This window comes from Sphaeramia orbicularis, chromosome 1 (genome assembly GCF_902148855.1).
Source record: "Sphaeramia orbicularis chromosome 1, fSphaOr1.1, whole genome shotgun sequence".
Classification (NCBI taxonomy): Eukaryota; Metazoa; Chordata; class Actinopteri; order Kurtiformes; family Apogonidae; genus Sphaeramia; species Sphaeramia orbicularis.
In genome coordinates, this window is record NC_043957.1 from 25,185,347 (window position 1) to 25,210,507 (window position 25,161).

Genomic DNA, 25,161 nt, shown 5'->3' on the forward strand with positions numbered 1-25,161 from the left:
ATTCGCAGCTGCAGGCGGACGAGGAGGAAATATTTACATCCTCAAGAAAAAAGAAAAAAAAAATCCAGTAAAAGTATAAATCATACAATTAAGAGGTAGTCTTTGAACAGTAAAATGGTCCCTGTTAGTGTTCATTCATTCATTCATTCATTCATTTTCTGAACCCGCTTTATCCTCACTAGGGTCACGGGGGTCGCTTGGAGCCTATCCCAGCTACATAGGGGCGAAGGCGGGGTACACCCTGGACAAGTCGCCAGTTCATCGCAGGGCTGAACATATAGAGACAAACAATCACTCTCACATTCACACCTATGGGCAATTTAGATTAACCAATTAACCTATTAGTGAATGTGGTTGGATGGTGGGAGGAAGCCGGAGTACCCGGAGACACGGGGAGAACATGCAAACTCCACACAGAAAGGTCCCACCCCCCGTCAACTGGTGTTGGAATCAAACCCAGGACCTTCTTGCTGTGAGGCACGAGTGCTAACCACTGCACCACCGTGTTGCCCCCCTGTTAGTGTTTTATCACAAAATATGAAGTTTTTCGTACACTAGGTTCGGCTCATTTGGAGGTTTTACAGGCCAGTGCTTCCCAACATTTGTCATAAAAATTACATTTTTCATATCCTCTGGGATTTACACAGAAGCCATGAAATACAATAATAGGTTCATTTTACTGACTTCCACTGTCAAAAATGTTGAATGAAGGATATTTACACTTGCAGTTTTACAGATTACACTGCAAAAATCTAAATCTTACCAAGTGTATTTTTCTCATTTCTAGTCAAAATATCTCATCACACTTAAAATAAGACACAGGGCCAGATCTACTAAAGGTTTGTGTGTGTAAAAACATGTGCAAACTCATTGCACACACAAAAAAATCTATAAACTGATTTACTAACAGTGGTGCAAAATAGCATGTCTGCATCCAGTTAGTCCATTTGTCACAGTGAATATGCAGTATGGGGCATTTACATGTAATTGTGCGTGTGCTGGGTGGAGAAAATGTAAATATATTAATTTAGCACACACAAAGTGATTTATCAAACCCGAACCCACTTGAATTAACCCAAAAAAAAAATAAAAATAAAATAAAAATCTTGAATTAAGCAACAATGGAACAAGTGAAAATAATTTTCTTGGTAAGATTTCTTGAAATAAGATTTTCCAGATTTATTGTCTAAAAATAAGTTCTTATATCTCACTGAAAAGTTACTCTTTAGGTGATTATGTCTTATTTTAAGTGTGATGAGATATTCTGACTAGAAATGAGAAAAATGCACTTGGTAAGATTTAGATTTTTGCAGTGTAACAGTCATTTCTAAGTCGGTGACCCAAAGAAAATATTTTTGGAATCTATTTTAATTTTTATGTCTCAACCCTAAGTTGGAGAAAGACACCTCTGCAACTGTAGTCAAAGGTTTTTGGCAGTGACACAAATTTACACTTTGCAAAAATGTGATTTATTTGCCAAAGACATTCTTTGAAATTTATAAAATACTCATAATTGTTCTCAAAAACATATAGAAAAATATCTAAAAAAACATTAAAAGGGCAAGCTTGCAAAAAAAAAAATTGGGCCAGTAGCAAAACCTTTGGCAACGTCTGTACTGTTAGTTTAATATAAGGTGATGCATCATTTTATACGATCCTCATGTGCTGTAACCAAGACTCTTTATCTATTTGAAATGATCAACTGTTCTGAGCTCGGAAACAGACTGTTTTCATGCATTTTCCAGTGAATCTAAAAGGGTTTTCAAAGAGTTTTTTAAACGAAGAAAGAGTATGAAACTCAACCAGAAAAATAAACATTTCATCTGTAAGATTATCACTTGTTCCAGATGAATATTTTTGGACATACTGTCTGTTGTTTTCAAAAGGAAAGTAAGGAAGATGAAAAAGTAATCAGAAAATGAAGTAAAGCTGTCAGACAAATATAAAACTGAGTAAGAATTACAGTATTTATCTCTGAAATGTTGTGTAAATGTATTAAGCTAAACTAACAGAAACACTCAAGTAAATAAAGCTCATTTTCGCTTTAGTTCAATATTGAGTAAAAGTACTGAATTTCTTTACATTCTTTGACCAACAGAGGGGACATTATTCACAAAAAAAAGCAGAGGTTGATAAGCAAAGTTTATTGCCATCACAAAGCATAGGGGGAAAACACAACATGTCTCAGACAGACTGACCTCTGGCATAAAAACCAGAGCAAGAAGTGATTTTTATTTATTTATCCACAAGGCCATTAACCGGCTGCGTTACAGCCTCCTGATGACAACAGCTACCTGGAAGAAAAGGAGCTGGTCAGAAAGGAGGACAACTTCTCATCCCAGAGACAAAACAAACAAAATACATCCTGCAGTGACTTAAATCTCCCACCAGAACATCCAGGTTAAAGCAGTTTATTACAGCTTTGGTGTTATTTTGGCAGTTCTAACACTGAGTGGAGCACTAAGCAGCCACGTTTTAATGATTCATAAAACAGGATCGAACAGGTTTGAATCACAGCGACAACAGGAAAAAACAGATAGTGAGTGTAACTGAAGTGTCAGGAAACTGTTCAAAGAGCGGATCGAAGCTGAAGAGAATTCATGTCAGTTTGAATTTTTCCATACTTCCACTTGCTGTATCATTAGCATTGTTACTTATCACATACGTGGTGTACTGTTAACAGTCTTCACACCCTCTGCAGATGCCGTCTTCACTTCACAGCAGACCCAGACATGTGAGAAGGGCAGCTGAGGACACTGCAGCACAGCGATCAGCAGCTTGGTTTAAACAGTAAAAACTCTGTCCATTTTGAATACGACTGAAGTTAAATGAGCAGCAGATATTTTACAGCCGACAACTGTGGTCATTTGATCAGGTGACTGATACACTGCAACACTGGTTTGCACCATGGAAGTGTGTATTAACTGTAAAGAGACAGTGATTCTTTACGCTCTTCTAATATCAGTACAGTGAGTGCACAATATTAAACAAAAATAAGACCCAAGATGTAATAAACTGCAATGATCCAGTAACGTTACAGAAAATGATACAGGCGTTCCACTAATGTCGCAAAGTGGAAGGTGCAGCTTTAAACACATAAACGTCTTCTCTGGCCTTTCTTTTTTCTCTTATTTTTTTTCCACCCACGTTGAAAGCACATTGAGCAGCTGGATGGCACGTAACATTTATAAACAAGTCTACTGTATGATAGTAGACGCTGTACAAGTCCTGTTTTTTGGGGGTCTATCCTGCCGCTGGTTCAGAAAATCATACAGCCCAATCGGGTGCAGCCTGGTTTTTCCAGCGGTTTGTTTAAAAGTGGGACTGGAACAGCGTCTACGTCTAAATAACTTTAAACTCACTTTCACACTCTATGCTATGAATCAGTGTTGCTAACAGCCAACATTTCCCCCTCTAACATCTCCACCGTTTACTTCCTCGGTGGGGTTGGAGACTTCATGAATCTGGGTGGGGTTGGTGACTTGACGCCGCGAGATGGGGTCGGGGACTTGGGAGTGGGGGTCGGGGACTTGGGGACCGGGGTAGAAGCGGGGGTGGAGGCAGGAGTCGGGCTCTTCAAGGATGGCGCTGGGGTCTGGGATTTAGAAGGTGTAGGCGTGGGGGTCTTGGAGGGGGGAGCGGGGGAGCGTGGCACAGGCGTGGCTGCGGGTGTGGCCGCAGGTGTGGCCGCGGGCGTGGCAGCGGGTGTGGCCTGTCCCAGTTTGGGCTCGGGGATCTTCTCGCCGTGCCTGTAGACGCTGACGGTGATCTCGACGAACTCGCCGCCGTACTTGTTCCGTACGTTGATGCTGTACTTGCCGGAGTCGTCGGGAGTGACTTTGTTGATGACCAGGCTGGCGAACTTGCCACCGTCAAACGTGACCTTGGTGTGTTCGGAGGAGGCGACTTCCTGCTCATTCTTGAACCAGGTGACCTCCGGGGTCGGCTCGCCCCACACGGTGCAGGTCAGGCTCAGGGACTGGAGAGAGTGAAGAAAAGGTCATAAGGTCACCAGTAAAAAGGAGAACGTTTATGTGATGGAGCAGTTTTTTTCTCCTAAACCAGGGCTGTCCAATCCTGGTCCTCGAGGGCCGGTATCCTGCATGTTTTAGACGTATCCCTCCTCCAACACACCTGGTTCAAATGATAAGCCTATCATCAAGTTCTGCAGAAGCCTGAAAATGATGTAATGGCTTCCAGGTGTGATGGAAGAGGAAAAATCTAAAACATGCAGGATACTGGCCCTCGAGGACCAGGATTAGACACCCCTGTCCTAAACTCTAGTTAATGGTTCTAGGTTCTTTTGGGGTTAAAAAAAAAAAAAAATGACGTAACTGTCAAGACAACTGAAAATCAGTTTGTGTACTGATGTATGGATGAAAAAAGGATGACGGATTTTTTGTTTGTTTGTTTGTCTTTAGCAAGATGACACAAAAAGTTATGGAAGGATTTTAATGACACTTAAAGGAAATGTTGATACTGGCACAAGGAACAAGTTATCAAATTTTGGTGGTGATCGGGGGAGGGACTGATCTATGTTGGTGGAGGTTTGTGCTCTCCAAGTGCTCCTCTAGTTTTACATGAGATCACAATTGGGCAGTGTGTGGAACCTGAACTAAAAAGAATTGGACACCCTTGACATTTAATTCATCCCATGGGTCGGATTGGAACCTGTGGTGGGCCGGTTTTGGCCTGCGGACCCCATGTTTGACACTCCTGATCTCGTGACTGTCAGTGATATTACACCTTCAAACACTTGGCATCAGCTTCAGTTCCAGCTGTGCTCAGATCCAACAGTAACACATTTTCACAGTGCCCAAGAGCCCCAAATCTGCTGAGACGTGTGAAAAGAAGTCCTGGTACGGTAACATCATCAGATCAGTGTGCGAATAACCAGGAATCGTATCAACTCACAGATCCAGTAAAAGACCACAGCTGTTACTCAGATACTTTGTGTGTTGTGATACTTCTTAAGAATCCCAGGAATGCTGTCAGGCCTGTACGGCTGACCTCCGACCTCATCGCACAAATCCATAAATAACACCAAAAACAACTGTGCGTGAACGCTCACCTTCTCTTCCATAATAGTGACCACGTCAGGCAGCCCACCGACCACTCTGCCACGGTCTGAGGACAGAGACAGGACACATTACATCAGTCAACAGTCATGTCCTTCTGATCCAACCGTTGTGTGAAGGGATGAACACCTGTCCCAGTGTAAACTGAGCTGACAGCAGGAATGGAGTCCTTTAACTCCTTGAACTTCCCTTACAGGTCAGTCCACCTAAGAACTCACATATCATGTCGAGGTTTTCCTTAAAACATCTGAAGCTCTACTGTTGAGACTCCAATCTGGACTCGCATTTATACAATACATACCCTCCTGAGACCCGGCAATGCATTTTTGTCTTCTGTAGGGGACAAGAGTTTCACAGCTTTATTGAAAAAAACAAAAAAAAAACAAAAACAAAACAAGAAACAAAACGCTGTCCACTACAAAAGACATTCCATAAAACTTTCAAAAATGCATCAGAAAAAACTGTTGCATCATGCCATTTCCAATAAAGGTAGTTATTTAAGGTAAAAAAAAAAAAAAAAAAAAGCTAAAACTTGTACTTTCCAGGGTTTCAGGAGGATATATAAATACACTGTATTTTATTATAGTTTATTCTTTATACCACTTGTTTATTCTTGTTCTATTTTTACCTCTGTTTTTTATGTTATGGCATTTGATAACAAGGAGAGATCTTCTGTATTTTCTGTGCATCCAATGAATTGAAAATAAAAAAAATCTTTTAATCATTGAGTCTTTTTCATAAATCCCCAACATCAACTGAAAAAAGTTCTGAATTCTCGGTGGATTTGTGTGGAGTGCATCTTATAGCTCAGTTAATTTAGATTTAGTGTGATTTATTCTGAACATGTAATAAAATTTAACATATATGTGAACATGTAAAACATAAATAGTACTACAAATATCAACAATCATAACAATCTTAAACAGAAGAATAGCACGATAGTTTCATTTAAATGTCCAAAAAGGGGTGGGAAGAAGTGCAATTTATTTAATCCCACCCCCTCTCCATAAAACATTAATATATATTTATCTCCCTCTTCCTTTTACATTACTCTTTTATATTTATATATCTATTCTCACACATACACACTCATACATCCATATACACATATATATGTACATACCTTTATACATATACACACAAAACCACTTTGTTTAAGAAAGATTTAGCCAAATTTTCTTATTTTTCTCAATTATTTCAGCTTCTCTGATAACATAAAGATCACTGAACCTGAAACCTGAACGTAGAAAACGGAAGTGATGTAGTCAAGCATGAGTGGAAAACAGTAACAGGAAGTTTGATTCTACCTTCACTACATATGTATAAACTGAAAGAAATCCAATAATGGACTGAAACACCTAAACCAGGGTTTATCAGTTATTATATTTCTAAAGTGCATGTAAATGCATCAGATCTGATTATTACAGTGATCTGATTACTCACAGTTATTGGATATTTATGGTTATGTAAATAGAGCGATTGACCTAAATGGGCTGCGTTCCTCATAAATAATGTAATACTCACTTTTCTCAGCAAATGCAGCTGCCCTAAAAAACGAAGAGAAGTAAATGGTGTTAGCACAGTGTTAACAATTTACAGATTTACATATTAACTCTATAGTTGAAAAACAACATAACTTACTTAAGTCTCAGGTACTCCTCATAGGCATCGGTGTATGCTACAAAAGAGAAAAATATTCATTAAACATAAACAACTCACAAATCATGTTAAATCTAAACATGCAAAATCAGACTAAATGAAAAGACCTTGTCCAGAGAGGTCAAAGCTCCTGGTGTGGGTTTTGACACCATCGGAGATCTCGATGGAGTAGCTGCCCTTCTCCTTATCAGATGGGTCACAGATCTGCATCCAGGCCATCTCTGCTGTGCCACCGATCCTCATCTTCTCAGAGGAGGCGATCTTACTCTCCCTGTGGGGTTTAACAACACAGCACAAAAGATTCAGGTTACATATACACAACACACACCACACTACAGTTTTATTGTGCTTTGTGAAGGGTGTGTAGTGGATGTATACATGTGTGTCGCAACTCTTATATCATACATAAGCGCAGAGAAATGGTTGTTTGTTGTCTTCACTGCCTCAGTTCTTGATTGTCCTTAAATGTTTGATAATTTAAAGGAGCATAATGCTTGGTTGTATATAAAACTGATAACATATATGTTGCAAGGCGTGCAGTATGAGCTGATGAGTTTTAAAACTGAAAGTGTTTTCCAAATGAACCAAAACAGATTATTGCACAAAACGAGACCGCTGTGTAGTTTAACAATGTCTATGTCTGTATATGTGTGTGTGTGTGTATGTATGTATGTGTGTGTGTGTGTGTGTGTGTATATGTATGCATGTAGGTGTAGGTGTACGTGTATGTGTATGTATGTGTGCATGTATAAGTGTATGTATGTATGTATGTGTGTGTGTATGTATGTGCATATGTATGTATGTATGTGTGTATGTATGTATGTGCATATGTATGCATGTATGTGTATATGTATGTATGTACAGTATATATGTATGTATGTGTGAGTACATCAGAGGCGATTTCTCATAGACCGCAAGGGAAGCTCAGCTTCTCCTAAAATTACAAAAATTAAATGGTTAAATATGTACAGTTGTGTTGACATTTCATTGATTACAAATGTGTTAGAACACGTTCATCTTAAAAGCGAGTTCATTCAGAATCAGCTTTATCACAAACCAATGGACTCGATGTTGTTCACTTCTCATACATTCCCGTTGCGCTGTTTTCTCATACGATCTCTGCTCAGTGCATTTGCCCGTAGACGCTCAGCGTCCATGCACTTCAATGGGACTGAGTGGAACAGTTTTTTTCATTGCCTCAAAACTGGACGGTAATTGAATAAATCCCATGATGCTGTCCCGCCTCCGGACGCTCAGCGTCTCTGGGGGTGAATGGAGCTGTGGGCGGACCTCGGCTGGGCTGGACGGTGGGCTTCCACGTGCTGATTGGAGGATCAGTCCAAAGGCTGAATCCCATTTGATTGACAGCTATTTTGAGATATACTCCTTCACTTCACAGCGTTCAGTTTAATACCATCGCGCATTCTGCTGTGAAATCGAGAGAGAAACCACTACGAAATTACTTGTTCATTTCTTGCACGAACTGTAAATAAAACACACTCATTGTACTTCCTTGTTTCAATTTAACATAATTTCAATGTTTTCTGGTTTACTTGGTACGATAAGGTCACTGACCGTTTTCTTAAAAAGGAACGGAGGGCCGAATTGATGTTTAAATAACATGACAATTTTTTTTTTATGTAAGCTGACAATGAGCTTCCCCTGTCTGAAAGACGAGCAGCCGCCACTGGTGTACATGTATGTGTATATGTATGTATGTGTGTATGTATGCATGAATGTGTGTGTAAACTTCAATTTCAGTTGGGTTAACATGTTTACTTGTACTGTTCAGGTCCTGTTTTAGTTGAACTAATGCAATAACTTGTTTTTTTTACTCGTCATCTGAATGAGTATTAAGCTCCTACTGCTACTAATATGAAACCTGGTATAATTTGCATTATTTGCTGCACGCTACAGTTCAAAACACACAAGGCTGTAAAAACCACTTAACTCAGACTTGTAGATTACACCTGGTAATTGAGCTGGAGTGAGGTTGGATCATGTTCCCACCACAAACAAACCTGTGTAGGGTTCATCTGGGAGACCACTGGTGCAGCTGTTTTGGTTTTTACCTGAGTTTGATTACTATGTTCTTATCTGCTGAAAAGAATTACAGCCGGGGAGGGGACACAAAACCGAGCCAAACCAGACTGAAAAACCTCGAAAAGCAAGGTCAAACCGAAAAAACTACCCCAGATATGAATCATGTGGTCAGCCTGTTGGCACATGTTGTGTCACTGAATCTCTACTTTACACACTGTGGTTATAAAACTCATCACAGACGCAACACAGCAGCTCCTGTAACCTCCCAAACCACAACTTTCATCTTTGTCCCTCCAGAGAGGCCCTTCCCATTTCATCAACTTGACCAATAAACAAAAATGGCAAATACTCAATAACTGTGATATTTTTTTAACCCTTTAAATGCTCTATTTGTAATGTAAACAAACCATATATTTGATGCAAAAAAAACAGAACAAACTTTTTTCCCCCTCAATATACTCCATAAAAATTGTATTACTTACTTTCAGATTTTTGCAGTCTTTCATAAGTAAATGACTGACAGCAAAATTTGGTGATATGCAATATTATTTTTGTGCTCTGAGGTTCTAAAATGTGTCAATGTACATTTTTGACTCAGTTGTAGAAACTTTTCCATTGATTACAATTTGCTGATTTTAGTGACTAAAAAAAAAATCATGCATTTGAATTCTGACGTAATACAAATTGTAAAAAAAACAATATTACTTTTTACAACATGAAATCCAAAGTGTGCATTATATGCTCACCCCGATACCAAAAGGTTAATATATGAAGTCTGTGGTGTGACTAATAATAGAATTCTGTTGTAATGCAGTTGCAGGTGTCAAATAAGGTGTTCAAACTTTACTTATGTTTCCAGATGGTCTTCATCTCCTCTGTGTAATAGTTCATGTAGCACTGCAGCCTGATGCCCTCAGGAGTACACTGCAGCACCAGTTCAGAGGCAGAAGCACCTGAACGCAGTACAAACACACCATCAGATATGAGCAAGTACATCTAGAACTCTAACACTGCTACTTCACCATAAAGGTCATAAAGGTACACATTTTACAAAACAACAAACCAAAAAACTGGATGAATCTGTAATTTTTCAATATTAACTCTTGACTTAATATATATTCATCCTGATACATGTCCATACCAAAGCAATTTTTCTGTCATATGCATGTTAAAAAATCATTTTAGTTCAGGTTCAACATACAGACCAATATAATCTCAAGTGAGTTAGACCAGTAAAATACTATCATAATAACCAATAAATATTAACAACTACAAACATTTCTCTTTGTTTTAGCGTAAAAAAGTAAAATTACACAAAAATGTTGACATTTACAATCTATCCTTTCATTTAAAAAAAACGGTAATAACATGAACAACCTCAAATGTCTACAGAAAATGTGTGCAATTTTACCAATATTCTGCCTGTCGCTAATGGTTTGTGTATTTGTAGATCCACTGTGATCTGTAAGTTGTAATGTACATGTGTAAATGATAAACTGAGGTATAATTTTGTTAAAACTGCGTTGCAAATTTCTAGTTGTTCATGATTGTTTATGTTTTTCACATTTTTTTAAAGGGAAGTTTATACATGTAAACATTTTCATGACGTAATTTTACTTTTTTCACTTTAAAACAAAGAGAAAAGTTTGAAGTTGACATTATTTATAGATTATTATGTTATTATTTTACTGGTCCAGCCCAGTTGAGATCATATTGAGCTGAATGTGGAACCTGAACTAAAATGGGTTTGATATCCCTGGATTATACTTTATTTTAATTTTATCCTGTCGTTACATCTAAAATAAATGAAATGGCATCCAACTTACCAGCAATCTGTGCAATTGCATTGATGATGTCGTCAAACACTGCAAAACAAAGAAAGAAATATTATTTAAAATTCAATATATGTTAAAATCACTTGCTCACTGTGGTAAATGAAAGTGTACCTTGTCCTGAGATGTCAAACACAGATGTGTCTTTGCCTCTGTCATCACTGAGAGCGGCCTTGTAAACACCCTGGTCTTTTCTAGAGAACTGAAAAAAAAACCAAGGGTCATGATGGCGTCCAATAGTTCTACATCATTTTATCTATGTAGACAGTTCATTATTTGGACGTTACCAGTGGGATTGGAAGAGCACAGGCTCCAGACATGACATTGGGGGGAGTGTCTAGAACAATCTCGTCATCCTCTTTGTACCAGTGGAAAGCTGTCTCTTTCTTCACATTGGCCACCTGATGCAAACACAAGAGATTTGACTCATTAGGTGAGTGTGAAACAGAAAGCAAAGTAGTTGAAAACCTAGAAACAATTCTTATAAAAAAGCATTCTGTACCTTGCAGGCCAGCATAACAGTGCAGTCTTCAGTGACAGTGAAATACAGATACTCAGAGAAATGTGGACCTAAAAAGAAAATCATGTGAGATTATGTTAATTAGTGACTATTTCTACAAGTATAAACCACAGAAGACTGTAAAACCTATAGTGCACTCAGGAGTATACTGACATGTATTTTGCCACATCTTTTAACTTTAGAAATATTTGTGCATTTAAATGAAATGAAATCATTATTTCAAGTTAGACACTAACAATAGAAAGAGGCTGAAAAATGATGTCTTACAGAATATAAGCTTCAACTCTAAGAGTGAGTCTATACAACACTTTACATGAGCGATGCCGCTACAGAAATGAACGGATATCAGTCATAGAATGGGAAATATCCAACATCAGTGGAGGATCAGCACCAACTGGTCTGTGTTCAGGCTCAGAAATAACTGCTGAAAACCTGTGACGGCCTGATAGTATTTCACAATGAAAACTCATCTGGAATCAATAACAGAATTGGAAAGTAACAATAAATGCAGAGTCTATAATGCCACTAGTGTCTTGTCACTTCCTTTTCCTACCTCTGTGTGACTGAGGTAAAGTTCTGAGGTGACTGAGGTGTAAACATTACCTTGCTTCCTGATGTGCTCCTTCCTCTGGAACTCGGCCTCCTTCAGAGCAGCTTTGAACACTAAAAACAGAAAAACACAACAGACGACGATTTAGAGCTAGATTACACCCATCTGACTGTTTTACATGACTTGTGTCACCATCTTTTCTGCAAAATTTTTTTTTAGTATTGGGACACTTTAAATTCACGTGTTTCTTTTCTAACAGGGGTCTGGGATACAAAATGATAATGACAAATGTCATAATATAGTTTTATATTGTGATAAATATCATTGCATTGCATTGGTTAGTTTTGCTTAAAGTGTTATGTTTGCTTCCAAAATGCCTCAGAGATGGTTTATACTTAATTTCTCTCTACATTGATTTGACTGTAAATAGTAATTTTCTACTGAAACTAACCATCTACTTTGTTCAAAATCTCCCGTTAAACATTAAGGAAATATCAATGAATTATATCTCAAGTCAGCATGAACAGCTGTAGCCATGATGTATCCCAATATTTTTGTCCATATACTTTATGAACATCAATATTTCCTTAAATAAGTGATTTTTCTTCCTAAGTGAAACGTGAAGAAAGTAGATGGTTAGTTGTGGTAGAAAGTTATTATGTACAGTCAGAGCACAAAACATATTTGAGAAACTTAGAGGTAGAATGTTTAAAATCATAGTCACGGATAAAACACAAAACAAAAACAAAATTAATGTTGAGAGAAACCATCACTGGGGTCTTTTGGAAGCAAAGATAACAATTTTAACAAAACTGTTTAGTCAAATGAAACATGAGTGTAGTAAAAGAAAAACACTACAGTTCACATGAGGGGAAACAATAACACTGCCAGTCAATGACACTGAATTCAATCATATTTTAACATCAGTTCTCAGCAGAATCTAATTTTACAACAGGAATTAGTTAACGCTACACTAATATAGTAAAAAAAAAACAACTGCGATCACACCCTTTTGTTTATGAAACTATGATATAAATAATACTGGTCTGAACAGAAATAGGCTTCAAAAACATGAAAACACATCTGTAAGCTGTTGTATTAATGTTATTAATGTAGTAATGACAGAGATGTGAGGGCGAAGACCGCCTCACCGTCTCCCACCAGCACCAGTGAACTCTGGGTTTTGGCTTTTCCGTCGTGGATCTGGACGGTGTATGTGCCCTCATTGGCTCTGGTGAAATGATCCACAGTCATCTGGATGATTCCTGTAGCCACATCGTGACTGATTTTGTGACCCTTTGTGAAAATGAGAAACAAGATTTATATTTTATGGTACATTTAAAAGAATCAGCCTGATTTTGACGATATTTGTGTTATTATCAGTACATCCTATTAAGAAACTAACACCAGCAATGAGTCAATCCTAAAAGTAAAACAGTACTTTGTTTAAAAAAAGTAAATAAAAAAAAAAAGCTAATATCCCAGTGTAAAAACCTGCATTCGACACTTTATCTGAGAAAAAGTACAAAAGTATTTACAGTATTTACATCAACATGTAAGTAAAAGTCCAGAATAGTCCATTTCCAAGTCAAATATCTCACTGGATTCTAATTAATGACGCATTGATATATTTGTCTTTGATGCAGCAGGTGATATTACTTATTTTAATTAATGCATATACTTTACACAATAGATGAAATCATCTATAATAATACACCAGAATTTATTTGTTGATTTTTATCTTATATTAATAATAGGAATAAGCACTAACTGGTAAATTACTCTCTAATTACTTGTAATAAATGTAGAAGAGTGAAAACTAAAATATTTGCCTCTGCGATATAAAGGAGCAAAAGACTAAAGTAGCAGAAAATGGGAATATTTAAGTATAAGGATAGCACTATTACCTATAATGATATTATCATCATCATCATCATCATCTTTATTATTATTTCCACAGAGGACACACATCTTTCAGATTTAGCTCTTTTGGTTAAAGCGCTGTTACCTCTCCACTGGTGACCTCCTTGTCATTAACGATGAACCTGTAGGACACCGAGGATGAAATTTTGACGGCCTGCAGCCAGAAGCGCACGTGACCCTTCTCCAGAATCTCATAGTTCAGACCGTGTTTCAGAGGAACGACTGCACAAACACAAAGACACACAAACATTCAATCCAGATGAAGCGCTTCTAATCTTACCAATATCCCGATACAACAAGTGTGTGACTGAAGCCTGACACTCACCTGGATGTCTGATGGCGTAGCTGAGCTCCAGCATGGTGTTCAGAGCTGCAGATTAAAACACAGAACATGAACAAAAAATCAAACCTACAAGGAATAAAGTGCGGTTTGTAATGATGTGACATACCATCCTCAGTCAGAGTGTGGCTGGAGGAGACTCCATCTGTGTCAGTGACGACCACAGAGTATCTGCCCAGATCGTCCTTATCAGGGTTGGTGAAGGTCAGTCTGGAGCTGAAACCAACCAACAAACACCACCACTGTTACAACTTTTACACACATGCTACTCACTCATTTAGAATAAAAGTGTTAAATTATTATTTCCAGTACGACTTGTTACCTGTGATTCCATTTAAACGGAAAATCTGGAAATAAATGGTGTACTTTTTATTATGTGTTCCTAATATTCTATTCTATCCTATTTGAAATACAAATAAATAAAACAAATTTAATCTTAAGCCTGTGAATTCTAAGTACAAATAAAATGAAATGAATTGAATCTTAAGCCTGTGAATTCTAAACACAAATAAATAAAATAAATTGAATTCTAGATACAAATAAAATAAAATAAACTGAATCTTAAGCCTGTGAATTCTAGATACAAATAAAATAACATAAATTGAATCTTAAGCCTGTGAATTCTAGATACAAATAAAATAAAATAAATTGAATCTTAAGCTTTTGAATTCCAGATACAAATAAATAAAATAAATTGAATCTTAAGTCTGTGAACACCATAATTCTGTTGTGGCTGAAGTAAACTCCACTCAGAGCTCTGATCCTCAGCTGGATGGTCTTTGGGACTGATAACAGTGATCTTACGTTCTTCCTTTGGTGCTGAGGGAGACTCTGGGGCAGTCGCCGATTGGTTTGTAGTTCTTTGACCACACAAACTTGGACGTCTCGCTGATCTCACAGGCTTCAAGAGACAGGAAGATATCTCCGGTCTCCTCATCGACGCCGGCCTCGATCTCCTTGGTGCCTGTGAACATATGAACGAACATCTGACGACTACACTCACACAGTCGGTAAAACCTTTTCTGCTCTAAACTCCAATGGAAATCCAAACTGCATTTGCCTAATTTTATTGCACTACTTTATCTGGTCCTTCACACACTTCCTACTCTTTATATTCCTTTTACTCATGTGTTGATCATCCTTTTGTGATCTCATAATGTTCTACATTTTTCTGCTCTCATTTGCATCTGATAACCTGATTTATCTTACTTGAGTGCGCTGTAGAGTTCTTCTGTCATCTGAAAAGTATTTAAAACACATCAGTGACCCTGTCATTACACTGGGTTATACGTTTCTTTTTTATGGCACAGAAGGGAGAAAAGTGTTTGTAACGGACACTTTTTACACACACTGGGGAATCCAAAGGGGCAGGACTCATTCACACTGTATAATGCAAATAAATGCTGATAATCTTAAAGAGGTAATGTTTCAGAAAATAATTAAGACCAAAAAAACGTAAATCTAAATTGCCTTTCCCAAAATAGTAAATTACTTTAATGGTGTTTAGTAAAAATGTACTCAGCACTTTAACTGCTCCTTTTTTGCACAGATAATCACTTTAAATCACTGGTTTCACTTTAAATCACTGTGCCCTGAAATGTATAAATGCTGTACATTGACAATACATTTAGTTTTCTACAGATTTTCAAATTAGAAGTGTTTTGTTTACAGTATTATACAGGAAGTGTTCTAGAGTAAGTTCTTAAGCAATACTTTTAGAGTAAGTTTTCTAGCAAGTTTTTTAGAGTATATACTGACCTTAATGTTAAACTGGTTACTAACCTGTTTTGTTTTGTTTGTTTTGTCTTCATGTGCTGTATGCAAAGCTGCTGAATACTTGAATTTCCCTCAGGATTAATAAAGTATCTGTCTATCTATCTATCTATCTATCTATCTATCTATCTATCTATCTATCTATCTATCTAGATACACTGATTTAACTTTTGTTTTTTGCTCTTTTATAGTTTAAACTACTTATATGTTTGCATTTGTTATGAATATGTTCCAGTTTGATTTACAAGAGGTATAGATATTAAATCTGCCAAAACATTGAATCATATTATGACAATAGATGAAAGGGTGCTTGTCATGTCTCCTCAAGTGTGTTAATTTAATTATGTTAACATTTAGTGTCTCTTGTTTCATGTCTTGTCTGAGGTTTTCAGTGTTTTGTCCTTGTTTTTTGATTAGTCACTTTTCGTTAAGTTGGAGTCGTTCACATTTGGTCCTGTCTTGCACTTCGTGTTTTATTTTGTACACATCTCTTCCCTCTCGTTTCAGACCCTGACTTCCTCCGTTTGTGTCATATTCCTGCCAGTGTTAGCTCCATCCCTAATTGGTGTCACCTGTGTTCCCCTACCTCATGTAGAAATAGTCCCTGTCTCCCTTTGTCTTGTGCCAGTTCATCTTATTCTGTCAGCATGATCTTGTCAAGTGTCCTAACCAGGTTTTTCATGTTTGTCAGTTTTTCTGTAAGGGTTTTGTTTATCATAGTGATTCTTTCAAGTTGTATTTTATATCCTCCTTGGGAGCGCCTTCTGTTTAATCACTTTTGCAATATTAAAATACTTTTGTTAAATCTTCAGTTTTTGGTGAGTCGTGCATTTGAGTCCACCAGTTTTGTGTGTCAAGGACATTACAATGGTGTTTGTGTGTACAGTAAAGGGTGTGGTGCAGAATAAATACTGTACATTTAGTGAGAGTTGGGTTATTACCTGGAAGAGCTCTAGCGCAGACTGGCACAGACACCTGGGACGCTTTTCCAATGCCATCCGCATTGACAGCACGAACTTTGAACACATAGGATTCACCTTCTTCCAGACCAGAAACCTGTAAAAGACCATTGAAACATTGCATCATCTACAAATGTGTTGGAGGATGTTAGAAGGAAATGCTTCTTTTTTTAATGGTGCTTCTCATTTCTTACTGTTTTCATTTTATACCAGTGCTTCAGGGTAAAATATGTTTCTTTGAACAGTTTAAGCACATGTGCCTACACAGTACATGTATCTCTGACTGCATGTCAATGGTCCATGTTTTACCTGCAGAAAACGGTGGCTGACAGCCTCTGGAGTCAGGTTGGTGAACTCTGTTGAACCCTTCTTAGCCATTTCCACCAAATAACCAGTGACTGGACTGGCCCCAGTGTAGACTGGAGCTTTCCAGAGGAGGACCAGGGAGTGGCCTCTGACCTCACTGAAGCTCAGGTCATAAGACGGGCCTGTAGATATTAAAAAACAAAAAATTATACAGTGCAGATCTGTCATTTAGCTGCACATACTTATGAAAAAGTTTAATATATAACTTGATGACGATATGTTTGCACCCCTCTGCACAAAGACAACGCGATAACAGAGCTTTTTGAGAGCTGGCAAATGAAAGATGATACCTAAAGTTACAAAAAAAGTCCATAGCAGTATACGTCAAATATATACAGGGTGTAAAAAAAAACTATACATTTTGAAAAATTACCCCCAGTTCTGTATTTGATCCTTTTTGGAATTTTCTTTTATGGACGTTGGTAGGTAGGGGATTGGTGGATATTTGTCCAAATTTACAGACCCAGGTTTTCATGCATGAGTGAGCAGGGGCAAATTGCGCAATCCAAGTTAAAACTGGTTTGCATGTTCGAAGTAGCGATGGGATTTAAAGCCAATCAAAGGTCATGGGAGGGGACATTGGGCATCCATCTTGTTTTCCACAAAATTTCCAGGTTACAGCATTAACACTTTGGCCACCATGTCAATTTCATTTCTTTACCCATGGCAGCTGTTCTTGCTTTCCAAAGTTAATTCAACTCGTTTAGGCCTGAAAATGTCACTGAGGACAGGCCAAGTTAGGGTTAGGGTTAGGGTTAACCCTATCAACATCCATAAAAGAAAATTCCAAAAATTATCAAATGTGGAACTGGGGGTAATTTTTCAAAATGTATAGTTTTTTTGATACACCCTGTATATATATGGTAATATAAAAAATTCAATATTCTTCTTCATCTTCATCTTAGGTGTTCATTTTGTTTACACTGTTATCTAAAACAACATGGTTCAGACTTTGACCTCCTTCATTCATTCAGTGTTGATTACTTTCTTATTATAATTGTTTTAAATATTCTACGTTTAGACTTCTGAAATATTTCTTACATTCTGAATAATTTTAAACCACTAGTAACCATGTGGTTTCTTTAACTCTCACTCAGGAAGAAAAATCCTGCTCTGAAACCTCACAGACAAATATTGACTTCACATTTTTATCATGGTAATACCTGAGAACAACAGAAACGGGAAGTTACTACAAGCTGTAGATGTGATGTGTCCCATTGTTTTTGTCCTTATAGTGTATTACTGTATAAGTAATAACAAAATGGTCATTTCAATAATAATTTCTTTGTACTACAACTTTATGCTTTACCTGTGTTAAAAATGGTTATAACTCTGTAAGAATCTGTCACGTGTAAATGTAAATGGGTGAAATTCGACTGGAAGTCTTGTCCGAAACATAATTTTTCATTTTTTGTGCAGTGATGGCTTCAAGTTTCAACATCCCAGCTCTGAATGTTGCACAACGCATTATAACTGTCTCCAAAATATGTTTGTGATGTAGATCTTGCTGGAGGCTTATCACTATAAGTGTAGATTTAAGGGTGGAAAAGACTTTAAAAAAACGCACTACATAGATGAGTGTTGTTTCTAGCTTATCATTATCAGTATAAAAAGTACAAAAATGAGTATAAGAGTATAAAAATGGATGTTTCAGATTTGTTTGTAAGTGTTGAGAGGCTGATGGGTGTCCTACCGGGTTCTGCCATGGTCCAGGCTTCACATTTCATGGGGGCACTGGGAGCTGAGGGAACGCCCAAACCAGCCAGGTTACCAGCCGCCACCTTAAACTCATAGAAGGTCCCGTCTGTCAGATTATCAACCTGAAGAAACAGAGGGAAAGCATCAGTTCAGGTGTGGTAGATGAATACTGATGACATGTTGTTTGACTGATGCAAAGATAGCAAAGGTGTGTTGATTAGCTGTCCTGTTTTTATGATAAACCTGACCTAAAAGCTTGACCATAGACGTTTAACCAGAAGACTATGTAAAGTGAGGCTGTCAAACTCATTTTAGTTCAGGGGCCACTTTCAGCCCAATATGATCTCAAGTGGGCTAGACAGGGATAATAAATAAATAATTAATAAATATGAATAATAATAATCTGATTTTCTCTTGTTTTAGTGGTCCTACAGGGACCAGTAAAATAACAGAAAAAATTAAAATTACATTATAAAAATGTTCACATCTACAAAGTTTCCTTAAAAATGGGAAAAACAAGAATAACCTGAAATGTCTTAAGAAAAATAAGTGCAATTTTAACAATCTTATGCCTTAATTTATCATTTACACGTATATTACAACTTACAGATCACACTGGATCTACAAGTACACAACTTTACACAACACGGAATACACAGCAGGCAGAATATTGTTAAAACTGCATGCACTTCTCTTAAGACCTTTCAAGTTGTTCATATTTGTTCAGGTTATTCACATTTTTTGTGAAAGGACGGTTTGTAAATGTAAAAATGTTCATGTAATTTTACTTTTTTACACTAAATTTGTAGTTGTCATTATTTATAAGTTATTATTCTGATAGTATTTTACTGGTCTGATCCACTTTAGATCATAATGGTCTGTATGTGGAACCTGAACTAAAATGAGTTTGACACCGTTAATATCTTCAGTGTCATTTTCGCATTTCACAAATTCATCCCATGGGCCAGATTGGATCCTTTGGAGGGCCACATTTGGCCCACAAGCCATATGTTTGACACTTGTGACATAAAGTATTTAATGTTTCTGGTTCTTACACGTTACAGTGTTTATTTGTACAGTCTGTCTTTAATACATCAATAAATTAATAAAGACCTTTGTGGGTCATTCTGAGTCAGGTACAGCCTTCGGGTCTTTGGGTTTGATATAATGTTATTACAAAAATATTGATTTTAGTTGTTTTGGAGTTTCCATTTCCAGATCCTGATGTGACTCACAGTGCAGATCCTCTCCTTTACGGCAGCCAGGTTGACCTCCTTCCAGTCCAGAGTGTCAGCATCTCTCTTGTCAAGGTAGTAGGCATTGACTTTGGAGCCGCCACAGTGTTTGGGACTCTGCCAGGCCAGGGTGATGGAGGAGCCGTCGCTGCTCAGCATGGTGATGCCAAAGGGAGCGCTGGGAGTCGCTGAATCACAGTTTTATGAGTGTTACACATTTACCTGATGAATTCTGCATCAGGATTCCCACTATTTCCCTGAAATTATTTTCCAGGACATTTTCAGCCGCTACAGACACAAGCTATCATGTCATACACTAATACAGGGGTGTCAAACTCCAGTCCTTGAGGGCTGGTATCCTGCATGTTTAAGATATTTCCCTCTTCCATCATCAAAGTTATTAAAAAAAAAAAAAAAAAAAAAAAAGATAAATCATTTTCCAGGATAACTTAACAGTTTCCAGGACATTTAACCTTTTTTCCTAATTTTCCATGACTGGAAAATTGGTCAGTCATATTCCAGGTTTTCCAGGATGCGTGGGATCCCTGTGGGTCCATTAAGACATTTAACACACCCTTATCAACAGCTGCCAAAATGATTCTAACTGGAAAATATATCATACTTTGATGATTTAACTTAAAGTGAACCACATACAGTAAATTCTATCACAAGATCACTGTATAAACAAAGAAACACCCCTGACATAAAGGAAACAAGTAAAAGTACCTCATACCCTGCCTGCTCAGTACCCTTAATTTTGAGTCTTAAATTTCAATATTTTCAAAACTTTCAAAAACGTGCAAAAAAAAAAAAAAGGCACATGTAAAGAACGTGGGCAAAATTTGAAAAGAATCAGGGGAATAATGTCTGAGAAACTGGTGAGACAAATTTTCAAAAATGTGTAAAAATCCAAAAATTGAAATTCAGCTATCAAATTACACAGTGCACCTCTCCTAGTGGTAAAGAACATGTGGGTCAACTTTGACAAAAAAAATATTGGGTGAATAGTGTCCAAGAAATAGGTTGGACAAAAATCTTGGATGGAAAGATGGACAGAATTCCTGGTATATACTTATATAATTAAATTAAATTGTTGACGTGCTTAATTAAACAGGTTCTGTGACATTAAAGTGATCTTTACTAATACATACTGTGCAGTGACAATAAAAGCATGCATTTTCGTGTTCAACCCTTAAAGACCAAGAACTATTTTTGTGGTGACTTCTCTAAATCTAACCTTTCCAAATTGATTTAGCACCATTTATTGCTTTATTTTCTGAATTTTATAGTAAAAATCAGGTATCTTCCTATGTTTAATTGACTGGTCATGTGGATGCTCATAAAAACTCAAAGTATATTTAAAAGCTATTCTATCAGACTAGAAAAAACTGAAACAAAAGCTACTTTCAACAAACAATATGATTAACAGAACATAAAACAAATGTCTCCATCCACAGTGATGATGTTTCCATGTTCACTAATAAGCCTCTGAATGTCCAAATAGGTCATATCTGAGGACCATGAAACGTGATAAAACTGCATTTTACCTGAATTATTTACATGTATTGATAGAATTAGTGGATCAAAAGTTACTAAACAATTTAAATCAGTAGATGCTTTTGGTCACCGGTGGATGTTTAGGTCTTTGAGGGTTAAACAACACAATCCAGAGTGGAGGTGGAAAAGTGAAGTAAGTCTGGTGCAAAAAATTAACATAATGATCAAATACATACCATAATCAACCTGTATGCCTGGATAAAATAATGACATGATAATAGTAAGGCACTTATCTGTTATCTAGATATAATTCATCACCTCACATCATAGCCTTTTATGTACAAACTTCCAAATCTTACCTTTTTCTAAATCACTGAGATATTTGATTCAAAAAGAGCAAATCAAGGGTTACTTGAATTTAAAAAAAGAAGATAATCATCCAATCCAAGCTGCTGTTATATCGCAAATTAGGGATGCACCAATAACACTTTTTTCCAGACCAAGTACGAGTACTTACATTTGAGTACTTGCCGATACCGAGTACCGATACGAGTACTTAATAATCCCATTCCAGTTCTTAGTTCCTTTTGTAAATGAGCTTTATTGTCGTTGTCATTAGTCTGACTGGAAAAAAGTGCTGCTACTGACATTTAATGTGTTGGAATGAGCGTTTCTCAATGAATCCACCAGGGGGCACCGCTCTTAATTAACCATACTGCACAAATACCACGAAGAAGAGTAAAGTTTTTTGAAAAGAAGAAAGTCAGTAATAACAAACATGGAGACAACAGAGGCAACACTAATGTGATACTAATATTGCAGTGTTTTCACTGGAAAGGTTTAAAAGCTTAGCTTCAGCAGGTAGAGAAAAGACAAATGAGCAAGAAGTTTCGTTTTCACTTCCGCTGGCAGCGGTCCGTACACCCGCTGGTATTCTCATTCTGTGTACGTATCCGCCAGCACCTGGAAAACAGATGGAATGTACGCAGAGGACGGACAGAACGCTGCGTCCGTATCTGTAACGTTACTTGCAGTCAGCATTACTTTTATCACTGTCATTTATTTGGTTAAATCTCCACACATTATTCCTCCTCCTCATACCTGCTGCACTGAACTGGGAATGTCACACAGCCGTAAGTGGTATCGGTGCAGTGTATCGGATATCTTTTCCGAGTACACACACTGAGTATTGGAGCTGATGCTGATACTCGTATCGGTGCATCCCTATCGCAAATGAAAGCGACTAAATTCTGATCAAAAAAGAAAGTAATTATCCAATCCCAGCTGCTGTTGCATCTCAAATGAAAGCGCCTAAATTCTGATTAGTGAAATGACACAATCCTTAAAACAGTCCAGTGACATGACCAGCTCTGTTATAACTTTAGCAGATGTTCCCTCTGTTGTCATGTCCTTTAATAAAGTGTGACAGTGGTGTGGTTCTTACAGAGTGCAGGCTCCACGGCGATGGGGGACGACTCCTGAGACTCTTCGCTGAGGCCGAAGACATTGACAGCCTGGACACGGAACACGTAGCTCTCTCCTGGGATCAGACCGTGGACCACAAACCTAACACAAACACAGATGTTATTCCAAACACATAGAAGTTAATATGACATGACAAAGTTTCGACACACTTTTTTTTTCCTAAACCCGCCACCAAGTCCCCTCTTCGGAGGATGACTATTTTTAAATTACAGCTTCTGTTTAAGGGTCAAAACACAGTAATGTCCCATCAAAGAGCAAACTTTAATTGATTGTCATTCCAACATTTATTTCAATGTAAGTAGCTTCTTGTTTTGTATAATCCCTTACGGTCCAACTAAAGCAAAAATGAATTTAAAAGTAAAAATGTGGGTCATTTAGCAGCAATAATCTGTCAAATTGTCTCTAAAATGTCCCGTCAGCGAGATTTCGAATACCGTGTTTTGATCCTTAAGTAACAATCTCCAACTTCATATTCATGTTCATTCATTCCTTGCTTGTATACATATACACAGAGGGAGGGCTCATACAGAAGAAAGTGTACAGACACAGGATGAGACAAGACAGTGGGACAAAACAGACGTAAGACAAGACAGTGGGACAAGAAAGACAAGACAAAAACAGATACTGATTACATATTCATCATTATACATTGGTGTGTGTGTGTGTGTGTGTGTGAGAGAGAGAGGAGAGGGGACCAAACAGAGAGGGGTTCTACTGCTGGGTGTTGCATGGTGGTGGTTTTCCAGTGAAATATGTTCTAGAAGGGGGAGGAGAGAAGGGGAGAAGAACGTGGCGAAGACCCCCACAGGAGAAAGTTTCTACACACTTAAAGGTGGGGTGCAGGGTGTTTTCTTGGAGCATTTTTTACTATATTGCTTAAAATCCCCTTCACACCCTGATGACAACCAGTTAATTAAATGCTCTAACACAAAAATAAAAAAGTTTAGTCACGTGCGGAATGGACAGGACTGAAAAAACACCATCCAATCATTTTAAGCGTCCAGTCGAAATGATTCAACGGTGATATGTCTATCAAACTCAACTGCCATTTGTCCCTCCCTCCTCTGTGTGTGCCCCTCTTCGTGCATGAATCGTACGTTCTCAAAGGCTTGGAGCACTTGTTCAGGAAACGAAGCCAGAGCCAAAGCTTGGCTGTATTAGCTATATTAAGATGGAAAGTTCACCGGCAAACTGTTTTGTCACTAACATAAATCAGTAGGAAACGTAACGTTTGCTAGATAGGTATGAACTGGGGCTGTTCTGTAAGAGTGGGGGTGTTGGAGGAGACTGAATGAGGTATGCATGGATCGGGGCTGCAGCTGGGGCCGCCAGAGCTGGGCGAATTGCTGCTGTGCAGCGCTCGTGAACCCTAGAGAACAAGCATTGCATGTGCAAGTACTCTGGAGGCGTGGCTTTGGGGGGGATGTCTGAAGAAAGGGGTTTGGACTTCTGAATTGAGTATTTTCAAAGTGTAGCTTGCTCGAACCGTTTTTCTAAGATCTCATACCCCACCTTTAATTCGACTTCATTCACAGCAGGACAAACTCACCTGTTGTGTTTGAAGGGCTTGTGGTTACATGGGAACCAGTCCTTGGATCCGACAATGCGTCCATCGATGTAGTACCCCATGAGGTTCTTCTGATGTTTGGGAGAGTCCCACTGCACGAACACAGACGACTTGGTGTTTCTGGTGGCAACGATCTGACCCGGAGCAGAGGGGACGCCTGAGGGAAGAAATGATTGTTATTATTCATACATTATCTAAAACCTTAAAGAAACACCACTGCTTTTATAACCACTGGGAGGGTAGTGGATAAATAATAAAATAATGTAATGCTAATTTAATGGACAAACATTCTCCTGGTATTTGTCAGCCTCAAATGTGGCTCATAATGTGAAACATGAGGAGTCTAACATTAGCCACTAGCATGGGTGTGTGCTTTAACGAGAACTGATAAATATACACTGTTAGTCTCATCAAATCATTACAGCTCTAGATGGTGTCGTTAACAAGCGGCTCCCGAGTGTGTGACTGTAAATCTTATTTAGATTTTAAAGGCTTATTACTGCAGCTTTGTAGCACAGTGTTAACATTACTGATGAAATTCACTCTCAGCTCTAGGTTTCACCCACATGCGATATTTAGTTGGAGCGCCTTTAGCTTTGATTACAGGACACGTTCACATTAGCATCCTTTATACCT

General features: G+C 37.8%; 1 protein-coding gene across 4 annotated transcripts in view; it reads right to left on the reverse strand.

Moving 5' to 3' along the window:
* Positions 1-2,123: 2,123 nt before the first annotated feature.
* Positions 2,124-25,161, reverse strand: part of myom2a (myomesin 2a) — a 53,463-nt gene continuing 30,425 nt past the window's right edge. For all 4 annotated transcript variants that reach the window (XM_030132491.1, XM_030132520.1, XM_030132503.1 and 1 more), the window contains 22 exons: positions 24,508-24,682; positions 22,918-23,039; positions 19,977-20,164; positions 18,737-18,863; positions 16,987-17,165; positions 16,660-16,774; positions 14,750-14,909; positions 14,055-14,161; positions 13,931-13,975; positions 13,691-13,827; positions 12,834-12,978; positions 11,736-11,795; positions 11,115-11,182; positions 10,900-11,013; positions 10,727-10,814; positions 10,607-10,645; positions 9,628-9,733; positions 6,845-7,008; positions 6,720-6,756; positions 6,603-6,625; positions 5,072-5,127; positions 2,124-3,979 (listed from right to left, as the gene is read on the reverse strand). In XM_030132491.1, the coding sequence (XP_029988351.1) occupies positions 3,431-3,979; positions 5,072-5,127; positions 6,603-6,625; positions 6,720-6,756; positions 6,845-7,008; positions 9,628-9,733; positions 10,607-10,645; positions 10,727-10,814; positions 10,900-11,013; positions 11,115-11,182; positions 11,736-11,795; positions 12,834-12,978; positions 13,691-13,827; positions 13,931-13,975; positions 14,055-14,161; positions 14,750-14,909; positions 16,660-16,774; positions 16,987-17,165; positions 18,737-18,863; positions 19,977-20,164; positions 22,918-23,039; positions 24,508-24,682 (2,804 nt within the window). In that variant the 3' untranslated portion in view covers positions 2,124-3,430. The remainder of the gene's footprint in view (positions 3,980-5,071; positions 5,128-6,602; positions 6,626-6,719; positions 6,757-6,844; positions 7,009-9,627; positions 9,734-10,606; positions 10,646-10,726; positions 10,815-10,899; positions 11,014-11,114; positions 11,183-11,735; positions 11,796-12,833; positions 12,979-13,690; positions 13,828-13,930; positions 13,976-14,054; positions 14,162-14,749; positions 14,910-16,659; positions 16,775-16,986; positions 17,166-18,736; positions 18,864-19,976; positions 20,165-22,917; positions 23,040-24,507; positions 24,683-25,161) is intronic.